This window comes from Anabas testudineus, chromosome 10 (genome assembly GCF_900324465.2).
Source record: "Anabas testudineus chromosome 10, fAnaTes1.2, whole genome shotgun sequence".
In the NCBI taxonomy this organism is placed as follows: Eukaryota; Metazoa; Chordata; class Actinopteri; order Anabantiformes; family Anabantidae; genus Anabas; species Anabas testudineus.
This window is the reverse complement of record NC_046619.1, coordinates 1,689,996-1,712,297: the sequence shown is the minus strand read 5'-3', so window position 1 is coordinate 1,712,297 and position 22,302 is coordinate 1,689,996. Positions and strand designations below refer to the sequence as shown.

Below are 22,302 nucleotides of genomic sequence, written 5' to 3'. Positions count from 1 at the left end.
TTATTAAAAGCTTTTGCTACTTACTGCTGACAGACCTGCTGACAAATACAGTTGAAAACTGCATTTTACACATCAGAATTAAGACATTCAGAATGATTTCCAGTTTTTGTCTATTATTCTATTAATGTATAACACAAACAACATTTATTATGTATTCACAATTGAACCTTGTTGGGGTCTGTTTGTAAACAATGTGAATAAAACATTATTCAACTGTTATTTAATCAGCCATGTCTTACTTAATTATGGCAGTGTTTCATAAACACAGTGTATGTTATTGGCCATGTACATGTTGCATGGTTGTTTCTTTAGTCTGTGGTCATCTGCTCTACAAATAAAATTGAATTGAATTGAAAATTGAATCTGAGTTATTCAGCATGGAGATTACTTGGACTTTATCCTGCGAGACCCCTAGGACAATATCTGTACTGGCATGAGTTTTTTCCAGGCTATATTTTAAATCAAATGAATAAGAAGCAGTTCAAACAGTCCAGTCTATAGCAGGGAGACTGTCATTGAGTTTCAGCCTGTTAAACTCTTTTTACGAGGTTATGAAACTTGTAAAATGATGTGCACTTATATAGCACTTTTCTACCTAATTGGTACTCAAAGTGCTTTTACACTGCATACATGACATATAGCACGGTGGTTAAGGCAGGATCTTCCCTGTTTTTTCCTTCAGCCAGCTTAGGGACCAATGGGACCAATTGGGTTACAATGCATAACTCTATGGGTCAGAGAGAAAGCAGAAAATGTTCTATACCCCACTGGGCCAACAAACCTAAGGGCACAGACCTGCATCCACAGCAAAGCCATCATCACGCCCCTCAGATAAACCCGCACAAATGGAGGGGAAACTGAGAGGGCTGCGGGACCACTGTTGCAGCCATGCGGAGAGAATTGAGTGGGCTGGTCACATTTGCTATTACCTCTGGCGGCCAAACCAGAGGTTGGGGCAAGAGGGCCCAACCGGGACAGCAAAGAAACCCCTTGCCAGAAAGGGCATGTAGTTGGTCAGAGTTCAGATCACATGGTCACTAGTCACTTGTACAACCTGAATTTGCCACTGCTGACAGCAGGTGTGGTTGTGGTTGTGGAATATCCCACATCGCAAACACAAAACCACCCCCACCCCATCAGAACTTGAGATGCTTATGTGGAGGTTATTGCTGCAATAATAATTGGTCTCCCAACACCCAATCTAGTTGACTTAAATAATAATGCCATTAAGCGTGTTGCTATTTTAATAGAACAGGTTCCCACACACCTGGGATTGCAGGTTGCAGGTACAAGGCTCTGAGCTGCAGGAGGGCCTGCTTTGGAAGAAGCCTAATCCCCTCAGTCATCACCTACCTCAGTTACAGACCCCTACTAAGATGCTGTCGTTTATGCTATTGTTGTTATTAATGCTGTTATATTGTTGTTGTGTATAGTGCATTCAAGGTGCAGGTTTTTTCTAAAAGAATTGCCCCTTGGTGAGAATAATGTCAATTCAAAAACAGTATTGATTCAACTGTATACACATTTATCTAAAGCAACTTTTACAGCTACAGCTACTATTGCAGGGTATGACACCCACACCATTCAATAAATGAACCAATGTTCTTATTGTTGTTCATTACCTACCGCACATTTCCCTACAGGGACAATAAACCATATCTAATCTCATTTTATATATCTAATAGCAGTCAGGGTACAGTTGGCTGTGATGTGCAGGCTTGTGTAGCCTTTCAAAGATATGTCTCCCCAGACCATTACTGGCGCACCATGCAAACTCTATCTGTGCAGTGCTAACCTCTACAACACCATGTAGTGTTATTGATCATCATGAGGAAATTGTTAGTGGAAAACTGCACATAGATGATGGTGTTATTATTATCTATAATTAGAGGACTTTGCGGTCTTAAGCATGCTGGAAGTTTGACTAATTGATTTTGTTTCTTCTGGTTTAATATAGCGGGGTTTTCTCTGCATAGTAATGGAAATTTGTGTGTATAGTGCTTCCTAATAATGGTGCCTAAGGGGGTGAATTTTAGGAGCATTGATAAAAGTTTGTGAGTCTATGAGAGGCAACAATGGAATGAAATGACACGTGTCTTTAATGTCTGGACTGGCATGACTTTTTTCAATTCAATTCAATTCAATTCAATTCAATTCAATTCAATTCAATTCAATTCAATTCAATCCAATTCAATTCAATTCAGTTGTATTTGTATAGCGCCAATTCACAACAGAAGTCATCTCAGGTTTTAAGACCTGACAGGAGTGTAATTATACAAAAAATGATATAGAAAACCCAACAATCCCATTTGAGCAAGCTTTAGGCAACAGTGGAGAGGACAAACTCCCTTTAGAGGAAGAAACCTCCAGCAGAACCAGGTTCATAGTGGGCTCAACTGCGTCAAGCAGTTTGGGTGAGTGGAAAGAGGAGAGAGAAAAGAACTAATTATTGTGAGTTTAAAGTGAGCAATGTCTATAGTTTAGGATTATAGGATTAGATTAAATTAGATTAGATAACATTTTATTGGTTGTGCAGCAGACTAAAATATAAAAAGTGTGAGTCTATGAGATGCATCAACAGCACCAAATAACAGGTGCCTTTAAGCTGACAAAATGACGAAGCACTCGACCACTGCTTTGACAGAGAATCTCTTGGAGGTTTTCAGATATTCAATTAATATTGCTCTTGCCTTGTTCTTAACTAACCCATACTTTTTGTGCTGGTTTAAATCTCTGGATTTCTTCTCATACATTCATTAAAAACATTAAATGTAAAATCAGCATGTCTAATTATTATCATTACTATGTCAGCGTATGCCAGAGCTGCACAGTAGAGAAAATATACAACAGTTGCACCATTTCAGTAAAATCTACAGGAAAGCCTTCGTATTGAACATTAATCATAAATATTAAGGTCATACATAACTTGTCTTCTGGGGATGATATCTCTTAAAGAACACAGATTATGACACATCAGATGACTTTACATGGCATCTTCATTCTTTTTCAACTATTTTATCTAAAACATAATTTAACCTGTTGGTTAAATAACTGTTATTATTATTATTCTAGCAAGAGTTTAATAATTGAAATTCATTATTGTTACATATCCATAGTTATCAACATTATGCTTATCACTTTTGTTATATATTGAAATCATGACACCCTGATAAAAACCACCATAAACATTTATATATGTATATGAATCAGGAAGTTGTGGCAACTGGATGAACTCATTCAAATAGCTTCTTCAGTCTGAAGAAGCTATTTGGAAGCATGAAAAGTTTAACAAGAAGGAAGTCCAGTTGCCATGACTCAACTTCGAAATAACTTCACCTGGACAACTGATATTATTGAAAATAATATTAATATACAAATCAATAACAATCAGTCAATAAAAGTCTTGTAAAAACTACATTATGCTTCTTAAAAAAAGAGCACCGTCAGTGGTATTATCCCCTATGGAGATCATAGAGACTCCTTTGTGCCAAAGTCCACAAACAGCAGTAACATCTGCACTAGATTTTAGTCTGAGTTCTTGCAGACACAGAATGTCAAAGTCAGATTAGTTTTGTCTTTGCTCGTCTCCGTCAGGAGGACTGTATACCTCTCATGTCCCACATAATTAGTGTTCTATTTCTTTTTTTAAATTCTTTCTTATTTTTTAATTCTCTTGCTTATGAAACTTAGGCCATAGGTCAACCCAAGTAGGCCCATTAAGGCCTTAGTCCTTAAGCCACAGGGGCCTTGTCCTCAAGACTCCAGGTGAATATGTATTTATCACTTTATCACTTCCTATCATTGCTGGATAGGAAGCTGAGTACCAGGCTCCCGCCTATGCTGTTGTTGTGGGCAACTGGTTTGGTGTCAGGCTTCTGCTGTTGGGCAGGTGGCTACATACTAGGCTGCTGCTGCTTGATTCTTGCTCTATTCACATAAGAGCTAGAGCCGCAGATAGGAGTATTTTCTCATACCGTACCATGTGCCAAACGTGGCTCAGTAGTTTTTAGGATGAAAACACTTTTAATGGCTAAAAAATAAATTTATTTAATTCAACTAGATTGGGTGTTGGAAGACCAATTATTATTGCAGCAATAACCTCCACATAAGCAGCTCGAGTTCTGATGGGGTGGGGGTGGTTTTGTGTTTTTGATGTGGGATATTCCACAACCACAACTGTTTTGCAATAAAAAGACTTGACTGAAGTGCAAGTCCCCATTAACATCTCAGCTCACTTCTGCATCACAGATGTCAGCCATGGCTGTTTCACACACATCCCCCACAATGTGCACCTCCGTTGCTGTCAGCAGTGGCAAACTCAGGTTGTACAAGTGACTAGTGACCATGAACTGAATGATCTGAACTCTGACCAACTACATGCCCTTTCTGGCAAGGGGTTTCTTTGCTGTCCCGGTTGGGCCCTCTTGCCCCAACCTCTGGTTTGGCTGCCAGAGGTAATAGCAAATATGACCAGCCCACTCAATTCTCTCCGCATGGCTGCAACAGTGGCAGTGGCAGCCCTCTCAGTTTCCCCTCTATTTGTGCGGGTTTATCTGAGGGGCGTGATGATGGCTTTGCTGTGGATGCAGGTCTGTGCCCTTAGGTTTGTTGGCCCAGTGGGGTATAGAACATTTCCTGCTTTCTCTCTGACCCATAGAGTTATGCATTGTAACCCAATTGGTCCCATTGGTCCCTAAGCTGGCTGAAGGAAAAACAGGGAAGATCCTGCCTTAACCACCGTGCTATATGTCATGTATGCAGATGTGACAGAGAGCCCTTGGGTTAAAAGTGCTTTCTGCCATGCAGTGTAAAAGCACTTTGAGTACCAATTACGTAGAAAAGTGCTATATAAGTGCTCATCATTTTAAGTTGGTGGCTCCATTTTTTTAAGTTTCATACCCAAAAATGGAGCCACAGCAAGCATCCGTCCCTGACGACCACTGCTCAGATGATGACTGATCAATGTTGTCAGGTGGGGGCAAGCTAACAACACCTCTATAACTTCTTTCTCAGAAACTGAACCTGTTGAGTCAGTTAATAACTTTTCCCCAACACCTGATTTCCCTGATCCAACATCAGTTGAGTCTCAAGCAGAAATTGACAGAACGAACTGACCATACCGTGGCCATGGATCCCTGGCCACTGCGGGCAGAATATCTGGACCTGCATAGTGCGGCTGAATATTTGTTTAAATGCCTGAACACACCTGGAAATCTGGAGCACGCCACAACCAACACCAGGTTGGCCATCAAAACCCTCGCCGATAAGGACTTCCTCATGAGCTACCCGGAATTCAGACACCTCAAGGACTTTACTCTGGCTACCCTCAAAACCCTCAAGTCCCGGACCCCTACCTCCCAGGCATCTGTCCACCACAACAGGTCTGACCCAGTCTCTTTGGCCTCCCCTGCTGCTGGCCGGCCTACTACGCCATTAGCCTCACCCCCTCCCAGTCATGACCTCCCCGCTCAGCCAGCTCCATTCCACTCACACACCTCACTTTCTCCTCTGACGCCTGTTGCCCTGAGTCCTGCAGAGGCTCGGGACATCTACGCCCAGCTGAAGGCTCAATCAGCCCCAGAACTGGACCTCCGGGTCTCCAGCGCTCCCGAGGACGGTCCTGCTAGACGCCGCCGCTCACGGCGGAGACCCAGAGCTTCACCGGCCCCCGGCTCTGAATCGTCCTCTGCTCCAGTCATCACGGCCGCTCCGGCTTCCGCTCCAGTCTCAGTCACGGTCACAGTTCCTGTCACCACCGCAACTGCTCCTGCACCAGTCGCAGTTCCTGTCACCACCGCAGCTGCTCCTGCACCAGTCGCAGTTCCTGTCACCACCGCAGCTGCTCCTGCACCAGTCGCAGTTCCTGTCACCACCGCAGCTGCTCCTGCACCAGTCGCAGTTCCTGTCACCACCGCAGCTGCTCCAGCAACAGTCGCAGTTCCAGTCACCGCAGCTGCTCCAGCAACAGTCGCAGTTCCAGTCACCGCCGCTGCTCCAGCAACAGTCGCAGTTCCAGTCACCGCAGCTGCTCCAGCAACAGTCGCAGTTCCAGTCACCGCCGCTGCTCCTGCACCAGTCGCAGTTCCTGTCACCACCGCAGCTGCTCCTGCACCAGTCGCAGTTCCTGTCACCACCGCAGCTGCTCCTGCACCAGTCGCAGTTCCTGTCACCACCGCAGCTGCTCCTGCACCAGTCGCAGTTCCTGTCACCACCGCAGCTGCTCCAGCAACAGTCGCAGTTCCAGTCACCGCAGCTGCTCCAGCAACAGTCGCAGTTCCAGTCACCGCCGCTGCTCCAGCAACAGTCGCAGTTCCAGTCACCGCCGCTGCTCCAGCAACAGTCGCAGTTCCAGTCACCGCCGCTGCTCCAGCAACAGTCGCAGTTCCAGTCACCACCGCCACCACAACAGCTCCAGTCCTTCAGTCCACATCCACACCAGCTCCAGCCCCGGTCTCCACCACCACAACAGCTCCTGTTTTGTCTCCCCGTCCTGTTTTGTCTCCCCGTCCTGTCCTGTCTCCGGGCGGGTCGGCGCAGAGGTCGTCAACGCCGTCTCCTCATCCTGTCCTGTCTCCGGGCGGGTCGACGCAGAAGTTGTCGTCGCCGTCTCCTCAGTCTCCGAACGGGTCGGCGCAGAGGTCGTCGACGCCGTCTCCTCATCCTGTCCTGTCTCCGCAGCCGGCTCTCCAGGCCTCAGCTCCGCAGCCGGCTCTCTGGACCTCCGCTTGGCAGTCCTGGGGCTCTCCGGTCCTGTTCGCCGCCTCCCGGCCGTCCTCCCAGGGCCCGGCTTTCTGGTTCGTCGCCTCTTCAGTCCTGTTTGCTCCTGTCCTGCTGGTCTGTCTGCCGCCTCCCGGCCGTCCGCCGGAGGTCCTCCTGGTCTGCTGCGCCTGGTCCCTCCTCCGGGCCCCCTCCTCCTGCCCGTCTTGGTGTGCTCGCCTTCCTGGTTCCCTCTTGGGCCGTCTGGGATCCGGCCCTCCCCAAGGGCCGGATCCCAGACGGCCCAAGAGGGACGGTTCTGTCACCGTTTCGGCCTGGCATCAGGCCAAGCTGAAGCTTCCCCTCACTTCTCCACCTCACTCTCCCTCTGGACTCCGCCCACCAGCCCATTTTTTCCCTCTGCTCACAGCAATCAGCTGAACATTGGACTCACCTGTGCCCACTTTCCCCTACTTAACTCTCCTCAGCCCTTTTCCCCTCTGTCAGTTCGTCGTCGTTCCCAACCTGTCTTCAGCGTCGCTCCCCAACCAGTCTCCAGTCTGTGTTTCCCGTGCCTGCAAAACCTGCCTGTTCCTGCCTGTCCTCCTCAGCCCTGTCTGCTTCCCCCCTGGATTCCCTGGACTTCGTTCCCCCTCTGAACTCTGGACATTATTACCTGTTTTTTCCCCGTGAGTGTTTTCCTGCCCTTGTGCAGTGGTTTTTGTTTTGTCCTTTGATCCCTGAGTTGTTACTTTGTTCTCGTGTTTTTGTAGTGTCTGTTGACACCCTCCTTAGTTTGCCTGTTTTTGCTTAATAAATCCTGTTTCAGTTCAGACCTGCCTCGTCCCCCTCCTTTAACCGTGACAGAAATACCCTTTTAGCTAGTTACTAAACAACAAAGAGCTGTGGTGCTCAACTTGGAGACGAGCACAGATTGGCAGCTCTGGCATACGCTGACAAATTAATGATAATAATTAGACATGCTGACTTCACATTGAACACTGTATCAAAGGAAATCCAGAGATAAACTAAACCAGTACAAAAAGTATGGGTCAAGAACAAAACAAGAGTGATAATACTCAAATATCTGAAAACCTCCAAGATGTGGCTGATTTCAGTGAACAGATTCTCTGTCAGAGCAGCGGTCAAGTGCTTTGTCATTTTGTCAACTGAAAGGCACCTGTTGTTTCATTCCATTGTTGCAGCTCATAGACTCACAAACTTTATCAATGTTACTCTGCTGCATGACCAATAAAATGTTACCTAATCTCATTTAATCTAATCTAAATTAGATTACATTGCATTGCTCACTATTATTATTATTAGTTATTTGGTTAGTTTATGATACTTGTTATTATTCACATATTTTTACAGCAGAGTTACCAGGACATTACATTGACTTTAAAGAAGGATTTAACAGGCTGAAACTCAGTGACAGTCTCCCTGTTATAGACTGGACTGTTTGAACTGCTTCTTATTCATTTGATTTAAGATATAGCCTGGAATAAACTCATGCCACTACAGACATTGTCCTAAGGGTCTCGCAGGATAAAGTCCAAGTAATCTCCATGCTGAATAACTCAGATGACCACAGACTAAAGAAACAACCATGCAACATGTACATGGCCAATAACATACACTGTGTTTATGGAACACTGCCATAATTAAGTAAGACATGACTGATTAAATAACAGTTGAATAATGTTTTATTCACATTGTTTACAAACAGACCCCAACAAGGTGCAATTGTGAATACACATTAGAAGTTGTTTGTGTTTTACATTAATGGAATAATAGACAAAAACTGAAAATCATCTGAATGTAATTCTGATGTGTAAAATGCAGTTTTCAAATGTATTTGTCAATTAATGACCTAAAAAAACAACCATAACCATTACTATGCCCTTTTAAAAATAATAATGTAGAATCAGTAAGCAGCAAAAGCTTTTAATAACATCACTTCAGCTGTAGTCACAGCAGTTGCAGCTTGCTTTGAAGATCAACTCCTCTGGACAGTACTGGATGTAGGTCAGGCCATTGGAACAACTGTAAAATGTATTTACATTACTTGGGTTGACATAATTCCCATCTCTTTTGCCATCACAGAACTCTGCAATGGAACCATTAGATCTGGTTGAGGGCCAGTCACAGCAGCTGCAGATTTGTTTGAAGATCAACTCCTCCGGACAGTACTGAATGTGGGTCAGGCCATTGGAGCAGCTGGAAAATGAATTCAAGTTACTTGGGTTGACATAGTTTCCACCACTCTTTCCGTTACAGAAACCGTCAGTGGATCCACCAGATTCAGTTGTGGCAATGGCAGCTGTGGCTGTGAGGCTGGCTGATGAAGCTGAAACATGGAAAAATAGTGTTTAGTGGGTTTAGTTAGTTTTAAAATTTCACATGTTCTATAAAAAGCTTGTAATGATCATGATGAAATAATGAATGGTATAAACTTACCCAAGCTGGCGATGGTCAAACAGAGACCTTCAAAGAAAAAATCTTGGTCAGAGTTATGTTGCCACAACAAAAATATTAACAAAAAAGAAGAAAAAATGGAATGTAAGATTACAGCACTGTGTCTATGCAGAAACATTATTGAACAACAATAAGAACATTGGTTCATTTATTGAATGGTGTAGGTGTCATATCCTATAATAGTACCTTATGGGGATTTTTGTTCAAGGAAGTTGCATTTTCTTCTGAGCTGACAAGGAAATCATTATTTAACTTTATAACAATTGTAAAGATTTCGGTTTCAAGCAATAAGGAAAACAATAAGGATATACTTTTATTTTTATAAGAAATTTAGATTAAACTAATTCTGTATCAGAGATTGCAGTTAGTAAATTCGTGGTAAAGAGTTTAGACCGCTTGTCTGTTGTTTCTTTAAAGACATCTAGTCTAAATACTGGACAGTGTAGTGGTAAAATTGCTTCCCTCTATGTGGAAAATTAACACTGACTAACACTGAGCGAGTGTGGACAAAATTTAACAACAGTGTTAGTGTTTGAATTTGACACTAAGTTGTGTTGATTTTCTAACCTCAACACAAGTCTTGAATATTATTAACACTACTTAGTGTTAATTTTTTTGACACCAATACTAGTGTAACTGTAACTATTAACTTTGAGAGTACAGAATGCTGTGGACAGCCAGTGCCCACTACAGCCACCCCACATGCCTATCAGTTACAAAAATATATAATACAACAATGTACACAAAAATAATTTGTATTTAAACAGCTAGGTACACAACAACTGAACTTTTAATGGGAGTTAAATAAAATTACAGCATGGGACAATGTATATTTTGTCATCATTGCCATGTGAAAATTGCCTGTCATAAGGTCTGTAGTACACCAGGTCATCAACACAGATCAGTCTGAAGGTGTCTGTTTGGTACTCAATACTAGAGGCATTGAAATGATCATCAAAATACATTGTTGAGATGTTACAAGTTGAGAATTCTAAAAAACAAAGGCATCCCATTTTCAACACCAAAACATACATGTACATACACACACATAAACACATTGCAAAGCACATAAAGCAACCATAAGCTGCCAGTAAGTCATTGTTTCTTACCAAGCCTGGTGTATCCAGGAATCTTGGAAAATTGTCTAGGATGGTAGAGACTGTAGCTGGGTCTTATACCATCTATTGCCTGTGCTGAAATGTTGCCTTCATTTTGTCCTTGACAAGCTTCATGTCAGTTGAATGCCTCATCACTGACATAGCTTCTTTGCATTCATCACCTGACAACTGCTTCACAAGGGAACGCATGCTGCGAGGCGTTTTCGAGCTGTCTTGAAAAGTGGACCTTGATGTCTTGATCTCTGCAGCTGAGTTGTGCTGGACAGTTTTCAGCCTCCATGCCAGGTAACCAGAACCACTCTGGTGATCATAGAAATGTTCCTTATAATAAAAAGCAGGACAAATAGTATTATTTTATTATCATTAACCAAAGGAACAGTGTGGAACCTGATGAAGTGATATTTGCCTGAATGACCCGAATTAACCTCATAATGACGCCAACAACTTTACTGTTGGAAAAGAGAGCAGTTGAAATAATACTTTCAGAAAGTAGTGACAGCAGGGCTGTACCTTAAGGTCAATACCTACATAACCATTCTTTGAATCTGAGTCCTTCAAGCTTGGGAACAAGGTTGTGATGCCATTCTTTTTAATATGAAGCAAAGCTAACGGCTGCTAGTGTTATGTGTGGCTAGCGAAACTATTGCTACACCTGAAGCTACTCCACCAGCCACTACTTAAAGTTCTGAATAAGTCACAAGGAGTTAGCCATGAATTTTACTTTACTTACTTAACCGACTCTTAAAGCCGTTAAAACTTAGCACACTCACCTTCTCGGTCCTTTGGTTCCTCTTCTCGTTCATTTGTAGCTTCCAAGTTCACCATAGGCTTCAGTGTTTGCAAGGGAAGAACAGAAAACTCGTTTATTTAAAACTGTGGCCGATAATCGCATAGATTTTTTTGGGCCGATAATGGCCCAAAAAAATCGCATCGCACAGATGGTGTATTTTCATGAAAATGCAATTAAATTCATATTTAGTAATATAACTTATGTCAACATTGACTTAAATCTAAACTTTGATCAAATAAAACTTACCGCTGCAGCAGCACCACCAAATGGCGACTGCAGGCTCCGAGTTCTCTTTTGGAGCGTGTGGCCAATATAACACGCGGAGAGTTAACGTGAATAACGACCAGAATCCAAACTGACACTTGTGAGGAAATGACTCTTGAAGTGTTGTTTTATATCTGAAGAGCGTTAAAAATAAAGAGGAACTCTGCTGATTTCAACTAACACTGAAATTTTAACACCGGCAGATTTGCTGTGTGGGCTGTTTGGACTGTTATTTATTAATTTTCATTCAAAATATTGTCTGGAAACAAAGTCTGAAATTTCTAGTCATTTTGATGTGTTCCTCCAGTCAACTGCAGTAGTACAGATGAGCATATCAATAGCAATACCCCTTCCACCACTAATCATTATTAGACAGATAATGATGGATGCACAACCTGAGCAGTCATCTTCTCATTGGCCTTTGCCATTGCATCGATAGATGAGATTTTAAAAACAACTTTTGGGAGTTGTTGTTGCTAATGTGTGTCATCTCTAGCTTTGACTATTCTGTCGTGGTGATTACAGGGGTTCACTCATGCTTGTTCAAATTTTTAAGTGTTACTGTAATGCCTCCTAATTTGTAACTATTATTTTCTCCATGTATCCCTGCACTTGCATCAGTCCAGTGTGGACACCTTGGTGAAGAGGTGATAAAATACATTTTCCAGAGTAGGCACGAGATATTGTGAGCACCCTTTGAATTGGTGCAACTGCATGTATCTGCTGTCTTCACAAATGCCCACCCCATTATGTTACCTACACCATGCTTTTGTGTTGTGAACAGTTCTTTCTCCGTCTCATTTTTGACATACAGTGTAGTTCAAGCTTACCAAGCTCACCAATGTGTACTCTTTTTAAGAACATACCAAATAGTTTCTTATAAATGTTTTATCTAAAAGGCATGATATTCAAAATATAAGTGCCAATGCTGTGATGTAGATTGAGCTGACCTTTGGTCTCTTGTTATTTGGATGTCAGGAGGTGGAACTTAATTTGACTCCAGCCCAATGTAAGGCTTAATGTGGAGAATATTATTTCAAATTGTAATGAATTACATCATTAAGTAACTTATGCAAACAAATTATAACTATTACTATTTACATTATGTATTAAGTATTTAGTTTTGGTTTATTGATCCAGAACACTGACGCTGCAAACAAATGTTCTGTGGTGACAGTGCTGTCAGTTCCTTAAGAATATTAACAGTATTTTTACATTGTAAGAAGCAAGTTGTGTCACTGTTGACTAAAAAAAAAAAAAAAAAAGTAATTAATTAATTATAATTGTTATTAAATATAAAAAGGATTAAAAAAAAGTAGCCAGCGGGAAAAACTGCAACTAAAATTACACAGCCTGCAGTTTCTTTAAATACTATCTAAATACAATCAATTGAGAATTGCAAATAAAACCAGAGAATGGTCTGGACAATGTTGTTAAAAAACAAAATTAAGATGTTTCTTAAAATGTCATGGCGGAGTCGAGTTTTCCATCAGGTCTTCAGATCTTGGAAAACGCCGCACGACCTCGGATCTAGAACATAGAAGATAATGAGTAACGGAACGGCGCAGTCCACTTTAAAACCCTCAACCAGAGCACTGCAGAAATAAATCTCTGTCCTACCGACTCTTCCAGGCGTTGTGCTCTGTGTCCGTGGTGATGTGTCTCGGCTGGTCCTTGCTCCCGGTCCCTCGCTCCTTCACTGTCGGTCTCTCAGCTGGTTACCACCGTACATCACCGTCTCTTCTTCCAGTCTGCTCCTCACCGGTGCGCACGCCAAACGTGTCTTCAGCGCCTCTTCTCTCAATGCGTAGTCAACTCTACACACACACACACACACACACACACACACACACACACACACACTATTCAGAGAAATGACATCACGTTGAAAATTCCTTCACTTTTACTTATGTTTATGTTTATGCTTGGTGTCATTAGGTCAGTTTCCCCCAACTTTTATTATCCACATTATCAGTTTAAATTCCACGTTATCACCAGCATTCATCCGTTTTTTTAACCACTAGACCACTGAAGGCTCACAGAAGTACTGCATCCCAGCTGTCATAAAGCTAGAGGCAGGGTAGCTAGTCCATCACAGGGCAGACAACCTTTCACAATCACATTTACAGGTATGGACAAATAAAAGTCACCTATTAGCATCACATGCATGTCATGTCTCATGGCGTTGGGATGAAGTCTTATCTATTATATCTTTTAAAAGGGTAGTATAACAGAAAAGTAATAATAAATAAAAATTTGCTAAAACATAACTCATAAATATCAGACATTGATTTTTAACAGAAGCAACAGAAGTAAAACAAACAAATAAACAAACAAACTAAAAAACTAATAAAACTAGCCTAAAAATGATGGTACCCCTAAAAAAGATTAAAAAATAATGTGAGCAAATCAACATTGACAGGTACTCAAGTATTTCTCATGTTTGGCTTACCATAATGACTCACACCTTCTTACTTCAAAAATAAACTTTCTTCCTCATACTTCCCAGAAACGTACAGTTTACAATTAAAAGAAAGAAAATTGATGTAATCTTCATCAAAACTGTAAAGTTCAATGTTTTCCTTTGTAACAGGGGTGGAGCCTGTGAAAAAGTCTCATCTTTAGTCATATACTTCTGTTTTGGCATTTGGCAACTGTGTAAGTGAATCCTCTCACAGGCATGACAGGTCAAAGGTGACCTAGGTGGAAGGTTTTCTTTAATGTTTTTGCATGTGGTCCTTGTCACATGATATTCTTTAATCAGGTTGTTCTTCATTTCAAGTCATTATTTTTAAACTTTTAATTTTGTATCATCCGTGAGATGGGTTAATAATGACCTGTATGTATTCTCAATTAAATTTAACAGTAAACTTTGTTTAACAGTATAAAAAAATCAATAAAGAAAGAACATATTTCAGAGGATCATTGCTAATTTAGTGTACTAATTCTTCAAAATACTGTTTTGTTCCTTATTGTGTAGCCATGAATTGTCTTATTCATGTCAAATTTTATGCGTAATGCAGCAGTAGACATAATGCTTGCCAACATGGATACATGCCAATTGATGGAGATGGAGAGGATTCCTCTGAAGAGTCTGGGGAAGGTGTTTTACTGGAAGGATAATGTCTCTGCTGATGCATGTTGACCTGGGCCTATAAAATGTTCAATCATTGCAAAACACATTTAGTAGCTTTATCATTAAGAAATATACAAATCAACCAAAGTGCACCAACTATAGAAAAACCTGGATGAATATAAGAATATTATCTGGATGTTCCCACTTTCAATTCTTATGACACTTTCACCACTACACCCACAGACAACAAACAAGCATTTAGGATTTTGAGCATGTTCACTAAGAAAAACCACAAATTACAATAGGATGTTGACAGTTTTGACTTATTTTTTAAACAAAGTTGCTTTAAAGTTTAAAAGCCATGAGTTGGTGTTGTCAGTGCAACAGGCACATGACCCACAGTAGAACCCATTTGATGTGACAGCTAGATGTTGACTCAAGGTCTTGACTCAACGCTCGATAGTCCAGGAATGGAACAAGTCTGCCTGAAATTAACTAACTGGACTCCACATTAACTTAAAGACATTAACTATTATATTGGACTGCCTGCTGCCTACACAGCATGTAATCACCCATATGAGGATGGGTTCCCTGTTGAGTCTGGTTCCTCTCAAGGTTTCTTCCTGTTGCCTTCTCAGGGAGTTTTTCCTTGCCAACGTCGCCCTCGGCTTGCTCATCAGGGACAATCTGATTTCATGATTCATACACATTCACTGTTCATTTACTGTTCTTTGGTTGTGTAAAGCTGCTTTGTGACAATGTCAATTGTAAAAAGCGCTCTACAAATAAAATTGAATTGAATTGACTGAAACTAATTACCTTGATTAACATAGTGAAATTATATTTTTTAGAAACAGTGTCCTGAAGCTGTTTGGGAGGTTATCTGCTTCTGGAAAGAAGCTGCTAGTGGTTTACGAATCTCAGTTTTTGTTTCTAAAGGAAATGACACTCTGTCGTGCCATAGAACTTACATCTAGTTTATGCAGACTCGTTTAAATCCAGTGATGGTTGTGTTGTCTCCAAACCTAAGGAGCTAAAGAGAAGAGCCAGATGAAGTGCAGTTAATTGTGTACAGCAGGGGTGTCTAACTCAAATTAATAGGGGGCAAAGATTAAAAACTGGGACAAAGTTGTGGGTAAGACTCAGTTTTTCAAAACTTAACTGCAATTGTACATGTTTTACCATCTCTCCAGATATTTAAGGTTAAACCTTTTCATATGGAAACAAACTTTAGTTTTGTGTAAACATTAAATCTGGAGCAAGCAAACCTTAATATTATGAACAAATGAGAAGCTAAATTTGAAATAAATCATTCCTTTTCAATAAAAATCTTTTTTCACAGGCCAACAACAAAACAACCAAAAAATGATAAGTATTTACTTTACAATGAAAATGCAATAATCTAGCCACAGGGGTTGCAAGCCAGTGACTTCTGTGCTGGTCCCAAACCCAGATAAATAGAGAGGGTTGCGTCAGGAAGGGCATCCGGCTTAAAAATTGCCAAAATAACCATGCGAATCATCAATAACACTTTCATACCAGATCGGTCGAGGCCCGGGTTAACAACGACCGCAACCAATGCTGTTAACCTACAGGGTACCGGTGGAAATTTGACTACTGTTGATCGAAGAAAGAGAGGAGGCAGAAGGGTCCGTGGACAGAGAGAGAAGGGAAAAGGCAGGAGCATAGGTTTGAGAATAGGGACTCTTAACGTTGGCACAATGACTGTGAAAGGCAGATAGCTGGCAGACATGATGGAGAGAAGGAAGGTAGATGTTCTGTGTGTGCAGGAGACAAGGTGGAAGGGCAGCAAGGCCCGTAGTATTGGAGGTGGATACAAACTGTTCTACCATGGTGTGGATAGGAAGAGAAACGGGGTAGGAGTGATCCTGAAGGGGAAGTTTATGAACAATGTCCTAGAGGTGAAAAGAGTCTCAGACAGGGTGATGAGCATAAAGCTAGAAATTGAAGGGGTGATGGTGAATGTAGTCAGTGGGTATGGTCCACAAGTTGGCTGTGAGTTAGAAGAGAAGGAGAGATTCTAGAGTGAGTTTGATGAGGTCATAGAGAGTATGCCCAGAGGACAGAGAGTAGTTGTTGGAGCCGACTTCAATGGGCCTGTTGGTGAGGGCAACAGAGGTGATGAGGAAGGTGATGGGCAGGTTTGGTGTAAAGGAAAGCAATCTGGAAGGACAGATGGTGGTGGACTTTGCTAAGAGGATGGAAATGGCTGTAGTCAACACTTACTTCCAGAAGCGAGAGGAACACAGAGTGACATACAAGAGTGGAGGTAGGAGTACACAGGTGGACTACATCCTAGTTAGACGAGGTCATTTGAGAGAGGTTAGTGACTGCAAAGTGGTGGTAAGAGAGAGTGTAGCCAGACAGCACCACATGGTGTGTGCAAGATGACTCTGGAGGTCAGGAAGAAGAAGAGAGGGAAGACAGAAAAGAAGACCAAGTGGTGGAAGCTAAAGAATGAAGAAACTTGTGAGGAATTCAGGCAGAAGTTGAGACAGGTTCTGGGTGGTCAGGATGAGCTTCCAGATGACTGGGAAACCACAGCAGAAGTTATCAGGGAAACAGGTAGGAAGGTGCTAGGTGTGTCATCTGGAAGAAGGAAAGAAGGTAAAGACACTTGGTGGTGGAATGAGGAAGTACAGGAATGCGTCCAGAGGAAGAGGTTGGCTAGAAGGAAGTGGGATGTAGAACGGACTGAGGAAAGTAGACAGGAGTACAAGGAAGCGCAGCGTAGAGTGAAGAGGGAGGTGGCAAAGGCCAAACAGAAAGCTTACGATGAGCTGTATGACAGGTTAGACACAAAGGAAGGAGAGAAGGACTTGTACAGGCTAGCCAGACAGAGAGATAGAGATGGGAAGGATGTGCAACAGGTAAGGGTGATTAAGGACAGAGATGGAAAGGTGGTAACAACCCAGGAGAGTGTGCAGAAAAGATGGAAGGAGTATTTTGAGGAGCTGATGAACGAGGAAAATGACAGGGAAAGAAGGGAGGAAGATGTGGATGTTGTGGAGCAGGAAATAGCAGAGATTGGAAAGGATGAGGTTAGGAAGGCTCTGAAAAGGATGAAGAGTGGAAAGGCTGTTGGTCCTGATGACGTACCTGTGGAGGTGTGGAAGTCCTTAGGAGAGACAGCAGTGGAGTTTCTAACCAGTTTGTTCAATAGGATTCTAGAGAGTGAGAAGATGCCTGAGGAATGGAGGAGAAGTGTTCTGGTTCCGATCTTTAAGAACAAGGGTGACACGCAGAACTGCAGCAACTATAGAGGAATAAAGTTGATGAGCCACACAATGAAGCTGTGGGAAAGAGTAGTGGAAGCCAGGCTTAGGAAGAAGGTGGAGATTTGTGAGCAGCAGTATGGTTTCATGCCCCGTAAGACCACCACTGATGCCATTTTTGCTTTGAGAATGTTGATGGAAAAGTACAGAGATGGTCAGAAGGAGCTGCATTGTGTCTTTGTGGATTTAGAGAAGGCGTATGACAGGGTGCCGAGGGAGGAGCTGTGGTACTGTATGAGGTCGTCTGGAGTGGCAGAGAAGTACGTCAGAGTAGTTCAGGACATGTATGAGAGAAGTATGACGGTGGTGAGATGTGCTGTAGGTCAGACAGAGGAGTTCAAGGTGGAGGTGGGACTACACCAAGGATCAGCTTTGAGTCCCTTCTTGTTTGCTATGCTGATGGACAGGCTGACGGATGCTCATGATAGAGTTAGGTGGAAAAGGATGATTCGCTGTGACGACCCCTGATGGGAAGAGAAGAAGACAATGAAAATGCAATCTTTCAACTATTAAAAGTCCATGCCTTGGAGCAGAAAAAGTGCATAAGACAGCATTCATTCATATTTTTAGTGAATAAACTGGACTAGACTAAGAACTCATCAGTACTGTGTAAAAAGGCTCAGAGCTGGTTGTACTTTCTGAGGAGGCTCAGGTCTGTTAAAATCTGCAGCACCATGCGCCGTGTGTTTTATGAGTCTGTGGTGCCCAGTGTCATATTCTATGCTGAGGTCTGCTCGGGCAGCGACATGAAGGTCGCAGACACTAACACTGATCAGGAGGGCTGGATCTGCGCCCTCTACATATTGTAGCTGAGAGAGGATGCTGTACAAACTCCTCTCAATCCTAGACAATCCCTCCCACCCACTATACAGTTTGCTGCTGGACAGAGGAGCATGTTAGGCCTGAGACTGAGTTCAACATTAAGTGCTTCACAAAGTGCCACAAGAGAACATTTTTGCCTGTGGCAAATAAACTGTGCAACCCTTCCCTATGGGGGTCGGGAACTGAACTGACTTGTCTATTATTATTAACCCATTTCATCCATCTTTTAATTTTCTGTGTATATATTAAGTATTGCTGTTTTGTTTTTGTGTTGTAGATTCATCTGGGATTAATTTGAGTTTTTGAATCTTGAATGTTGAATTATCTTTTATTAGAGAATTACATTTGCACCCAGAAACTTTTAATGGGAAAAGTTGTATAATACATGTATGGTGGGTAATTTAGTCATATCTTTGGCAAACTTCTTGCAGTAACCAATCAATACCAAGCAGAATGACCAAATTTAGAACAAAAGGAAACATTTTATTAACTTGTTAATATAGCAGGTATTATTAGTCCTGAGTAAGTCTAGGTTTACAATGTGTAAGTGCATCCAAAATGCAATGGTTACACCATATTAAAAATAAATCCAGTGCTGCAATAGCTAAATTTAAAGAAAAAGGCACACCACCAATGATATACAACGCTTATTAAAAATGCAATTAACTAAGACCTGGCCGAATAAATAACGTCTGAAAACAGCACAAAATATATGCCCACTTTACAGAGTTACAATAAACAGTTAAAACAAGACAAACAATATTTTTATTTTTTGTTAGATATTGATGGTGACATTATTGAAAGCCATCTGAATATATTAGTATTGACATGTAAATAGAGTTGTCAAGTGGTTTGTAAAAAGAGCATAAGCATTATGAAGTTTTTTTTCAAACACAACAATTAGGAATCATAAGTAAAAAAAACACTTTGCCCTGTTGTTGATGCGAAATGGAATGGTGCAGCTCTTTAGGGATAATCACAGCAGTTGCAGCTTGTTTTGAAGATCAAACCTTCTTGGCACTTTTGGTTGTAGGTCAGCCCATTGGAACACATGTAGAAAGCATTTGAATTATCTGGGTTGGGATAATTCCCATCACTCTTCCCGCGACAGAAACCTCCGGTGGATCCACCAGATTGGACTGTGATAGTGGAAGTTGTGTTTGTGGGCCAGTCACAGCAGTTGCAGCTTGTTCTGAAGATCAAACCTTCTTGGCACTTTTGGTTGTAGGTCAGCCCATTGGAACACATGTAGAAAGCATTTGAATTATTTCGATTGACGTAATTCCCATCACTCTTCCCGGAACAGAAACCTGTAGTGGATCCACCAGACTGGACTGTGATAGTGGAAGTTGTGTTTGTGGGCCAGTCACAGCAGTTGCAGCTTGTTTTGTAGATCAAACCTTCTTGGCACTTTTGGTTGTAGGTCAGCCCATTGGAACACATGTAGAAAGCATTTGAATTATCTGGGTTGGGATAATTCCCATCACTCTTCCCGCGACAGAAACCTTCAGTGGATCCACCAGATTGGACTGTGGTAGTGGGAGTTGTGTTTGTGTTTGTGGGCCAGTCACAGCAGTTGCAGCTTGTTCTGAAGATCAAACCTTCTTGGCACTTTTGGTTGTAGGTCAGCCCATTGGAACACATGTAGAAAGCATTTGAATTATTTGGATTGACGTAATTCCCATCACTCTTCCCGCTACAGAAACCTCCGGTGGATCCACCAGACTGGACTGTGATAGTGGAAGTTGTGTTTGTGGGCCAGTCACAGCAGTTGCAGCTTGATTTGAAGATCAAACCTTCTTGGCACTTTTGGTTGTAGGTCAGCCCATTGGAACACATGTAGAAAGCATTTGAATTATTTGGGTTGGGGTAATTCCCATCACTCTTCCCGCTACAGAAACCTTTAGTGGATCCACCAGATTGGACTGTGGTAGTGGGAGTTGTGTTTGTGGGCCAGTCACAGCAGTTGCAGCTTTGTTTAAAGATCAAACCTTTTTGGCACTTTTGGTTGTAGGTCAGCCCATTGGAACACATGTAGAAAGCATTTGAATTATTTGGATTGACGTAATTCCCATCACTCTTCCCGCTACAGAAACCTCCGGTGGATCCACCAGATTGGACTGTGGTAGTGGGAGTTGTGTTTGTGGGCCAGTCACAGCAGTTGCAGCTTTGTTTAAAGATCAAACCTTTTTGGCACTTTTGGTTGTAGGTCAGCCCATTGGAACACATGTAGAAAGCATTTGAATTATCTGGGTTGGGATAATTCCCATCACTCTTCCCGCGACAGAAACCTTCAGTGGATCCACCAGATTGGACTGTGGTAGTGGGAGTTGTGTTTGTGGGCCAGTCACAGCAGTTGCAGCTTGTTCTGAAGATCAAACCTTCCTGGCACTTTTGGTTGTAGGTCAGCCCATTGGAACACATGTAGAAAGCATTTGAATTATTTGGATTGACGTAATTCCCATCACTCTTCCCGCTACAGAAACCTCCGGTGGATCCACCAGACTGGACTGTGATAGTGGAAGTTGTGTTTGTGGGCCAGTCACAGCAGTTGCAGCTTTGTTTAAAGATCAAACCTTCTTGGCACTTTTGGTTGTAGGTCAGCCCATTGGAACACATGTAGAAAGCATTTGAATTATTTGGGTTGGGGTAATTCCCATCACTCTTCCCGCTACAGAAACCTTTAGTGGATCCACCAGATTGGACTGTGGTAGTGGGAGTTGTTCTTGTGAGGTTGGCTGAAAAAGCTGAAATGTGATAAATGGTTTTAAGTCAGTTTAATCCAAATTTTTTCAATTGAATTTCATGAGATTCTTTTACAAATAAAAGTTGTTCTTGATTTTGTTGAATATGATAAAGTAACGCATGTTATAAACGTACCCAAACTGACAATGATCAGACTGAGACCTTCCAAGAGAAACACTTGGTCAGCGTTATGTGAAAATCACATTACATCAATAAATAAATGAAGAAAAGATATGTTACAATAAAATGGTTTCTAACATGTAAATATTTTACAGCTACCAGATATATATGAACCCTTTATGTACTTAATCAGTGTTACTTACCTGCAGTCAGAAGCCTGGACATGTTTTTACTGTGTGGATAAAAGTCACATCAGTAGCCTGACAAGGTTTACAACTTTCTTATATGACAACCAAACCTCAAAAAATCACAAAATTGTAATAAAAACAATATATTCAAAACAAAACAAAATAAAAATGTATTTAACCTATTACAGTACCTGTTGGTTCAGCGTCACCTAAAATATATGAAAATGTTTTAGAGAGTTGCAGCAGGTACAGCAGTTTACGTAAAGAAACATATGTTATGTAGTGATTAAGAAATAAAATATACTTACAACAATACAAGTGAAAGAAGCAGATACTGTCTCTCAGCCGTGACTGATGGATGACTAACAGGTGTCTGTCTGTTATATTGGTGCAGCTGAAGTGCACCTTCCTTATTACCAATAGTAATTAGGAAGTGACCTTATTATAGACCTTTTTTGGTATGAATTGTATTTAAAGAAATTACACTGGGACTATATGTTAAAGTTTCTTTAAGAATTCTTCTTCTTATGCACATTTTCATTTTAAGATACCACAGGGTAAACACCAGATATAAAAAAGGAATCCTTTAATACCCACAAAATGTGTTTAAATATACAGTACATACCCAATGTAATGAAAGAGTCTCATGATGAAGTTAAACAAATTTATTGATGGTGAAGTTGGCTACTTCCTTTTAACTGTGTGTCTA

General features: G+C 41.7%; 1 protein-coding gene across 1 annotated transcript; it reads right to left on the bottom strand.

The window, feature by feature from the left end:
* Positions 1-8,657: 8,657 nt before the first annotated feature.
* On the bottom strand, positions 8,658-22,040 carry LOC113160742 (chondroitin proteoglycan 2-like). The gene is made up of 7 exons (XM_026358149.2): positions 21,902-22,040; positions 21,785-21,802; positions 21,609-21,637; positions 21,421-21,447; positions 20,153-21,287; positions 9,157-9,161; positions 8,658-9,046 (listed from the first exon to the last, which is right to left on the bottom strand). Exons 3-7 carry the CDS (start codon positions 21,628-21,630, stop codon positions 8,658-8,660), a joined length of 1,578 nt encoding a protein of 525 aa, XP_026213934.2. The 5' UTR covers positions 21,631-21,637; positions 21,785-21,802; positions 21,902-22,040.
* Positions 22,041-22,302: the final 262 nt, after the last annotated feature.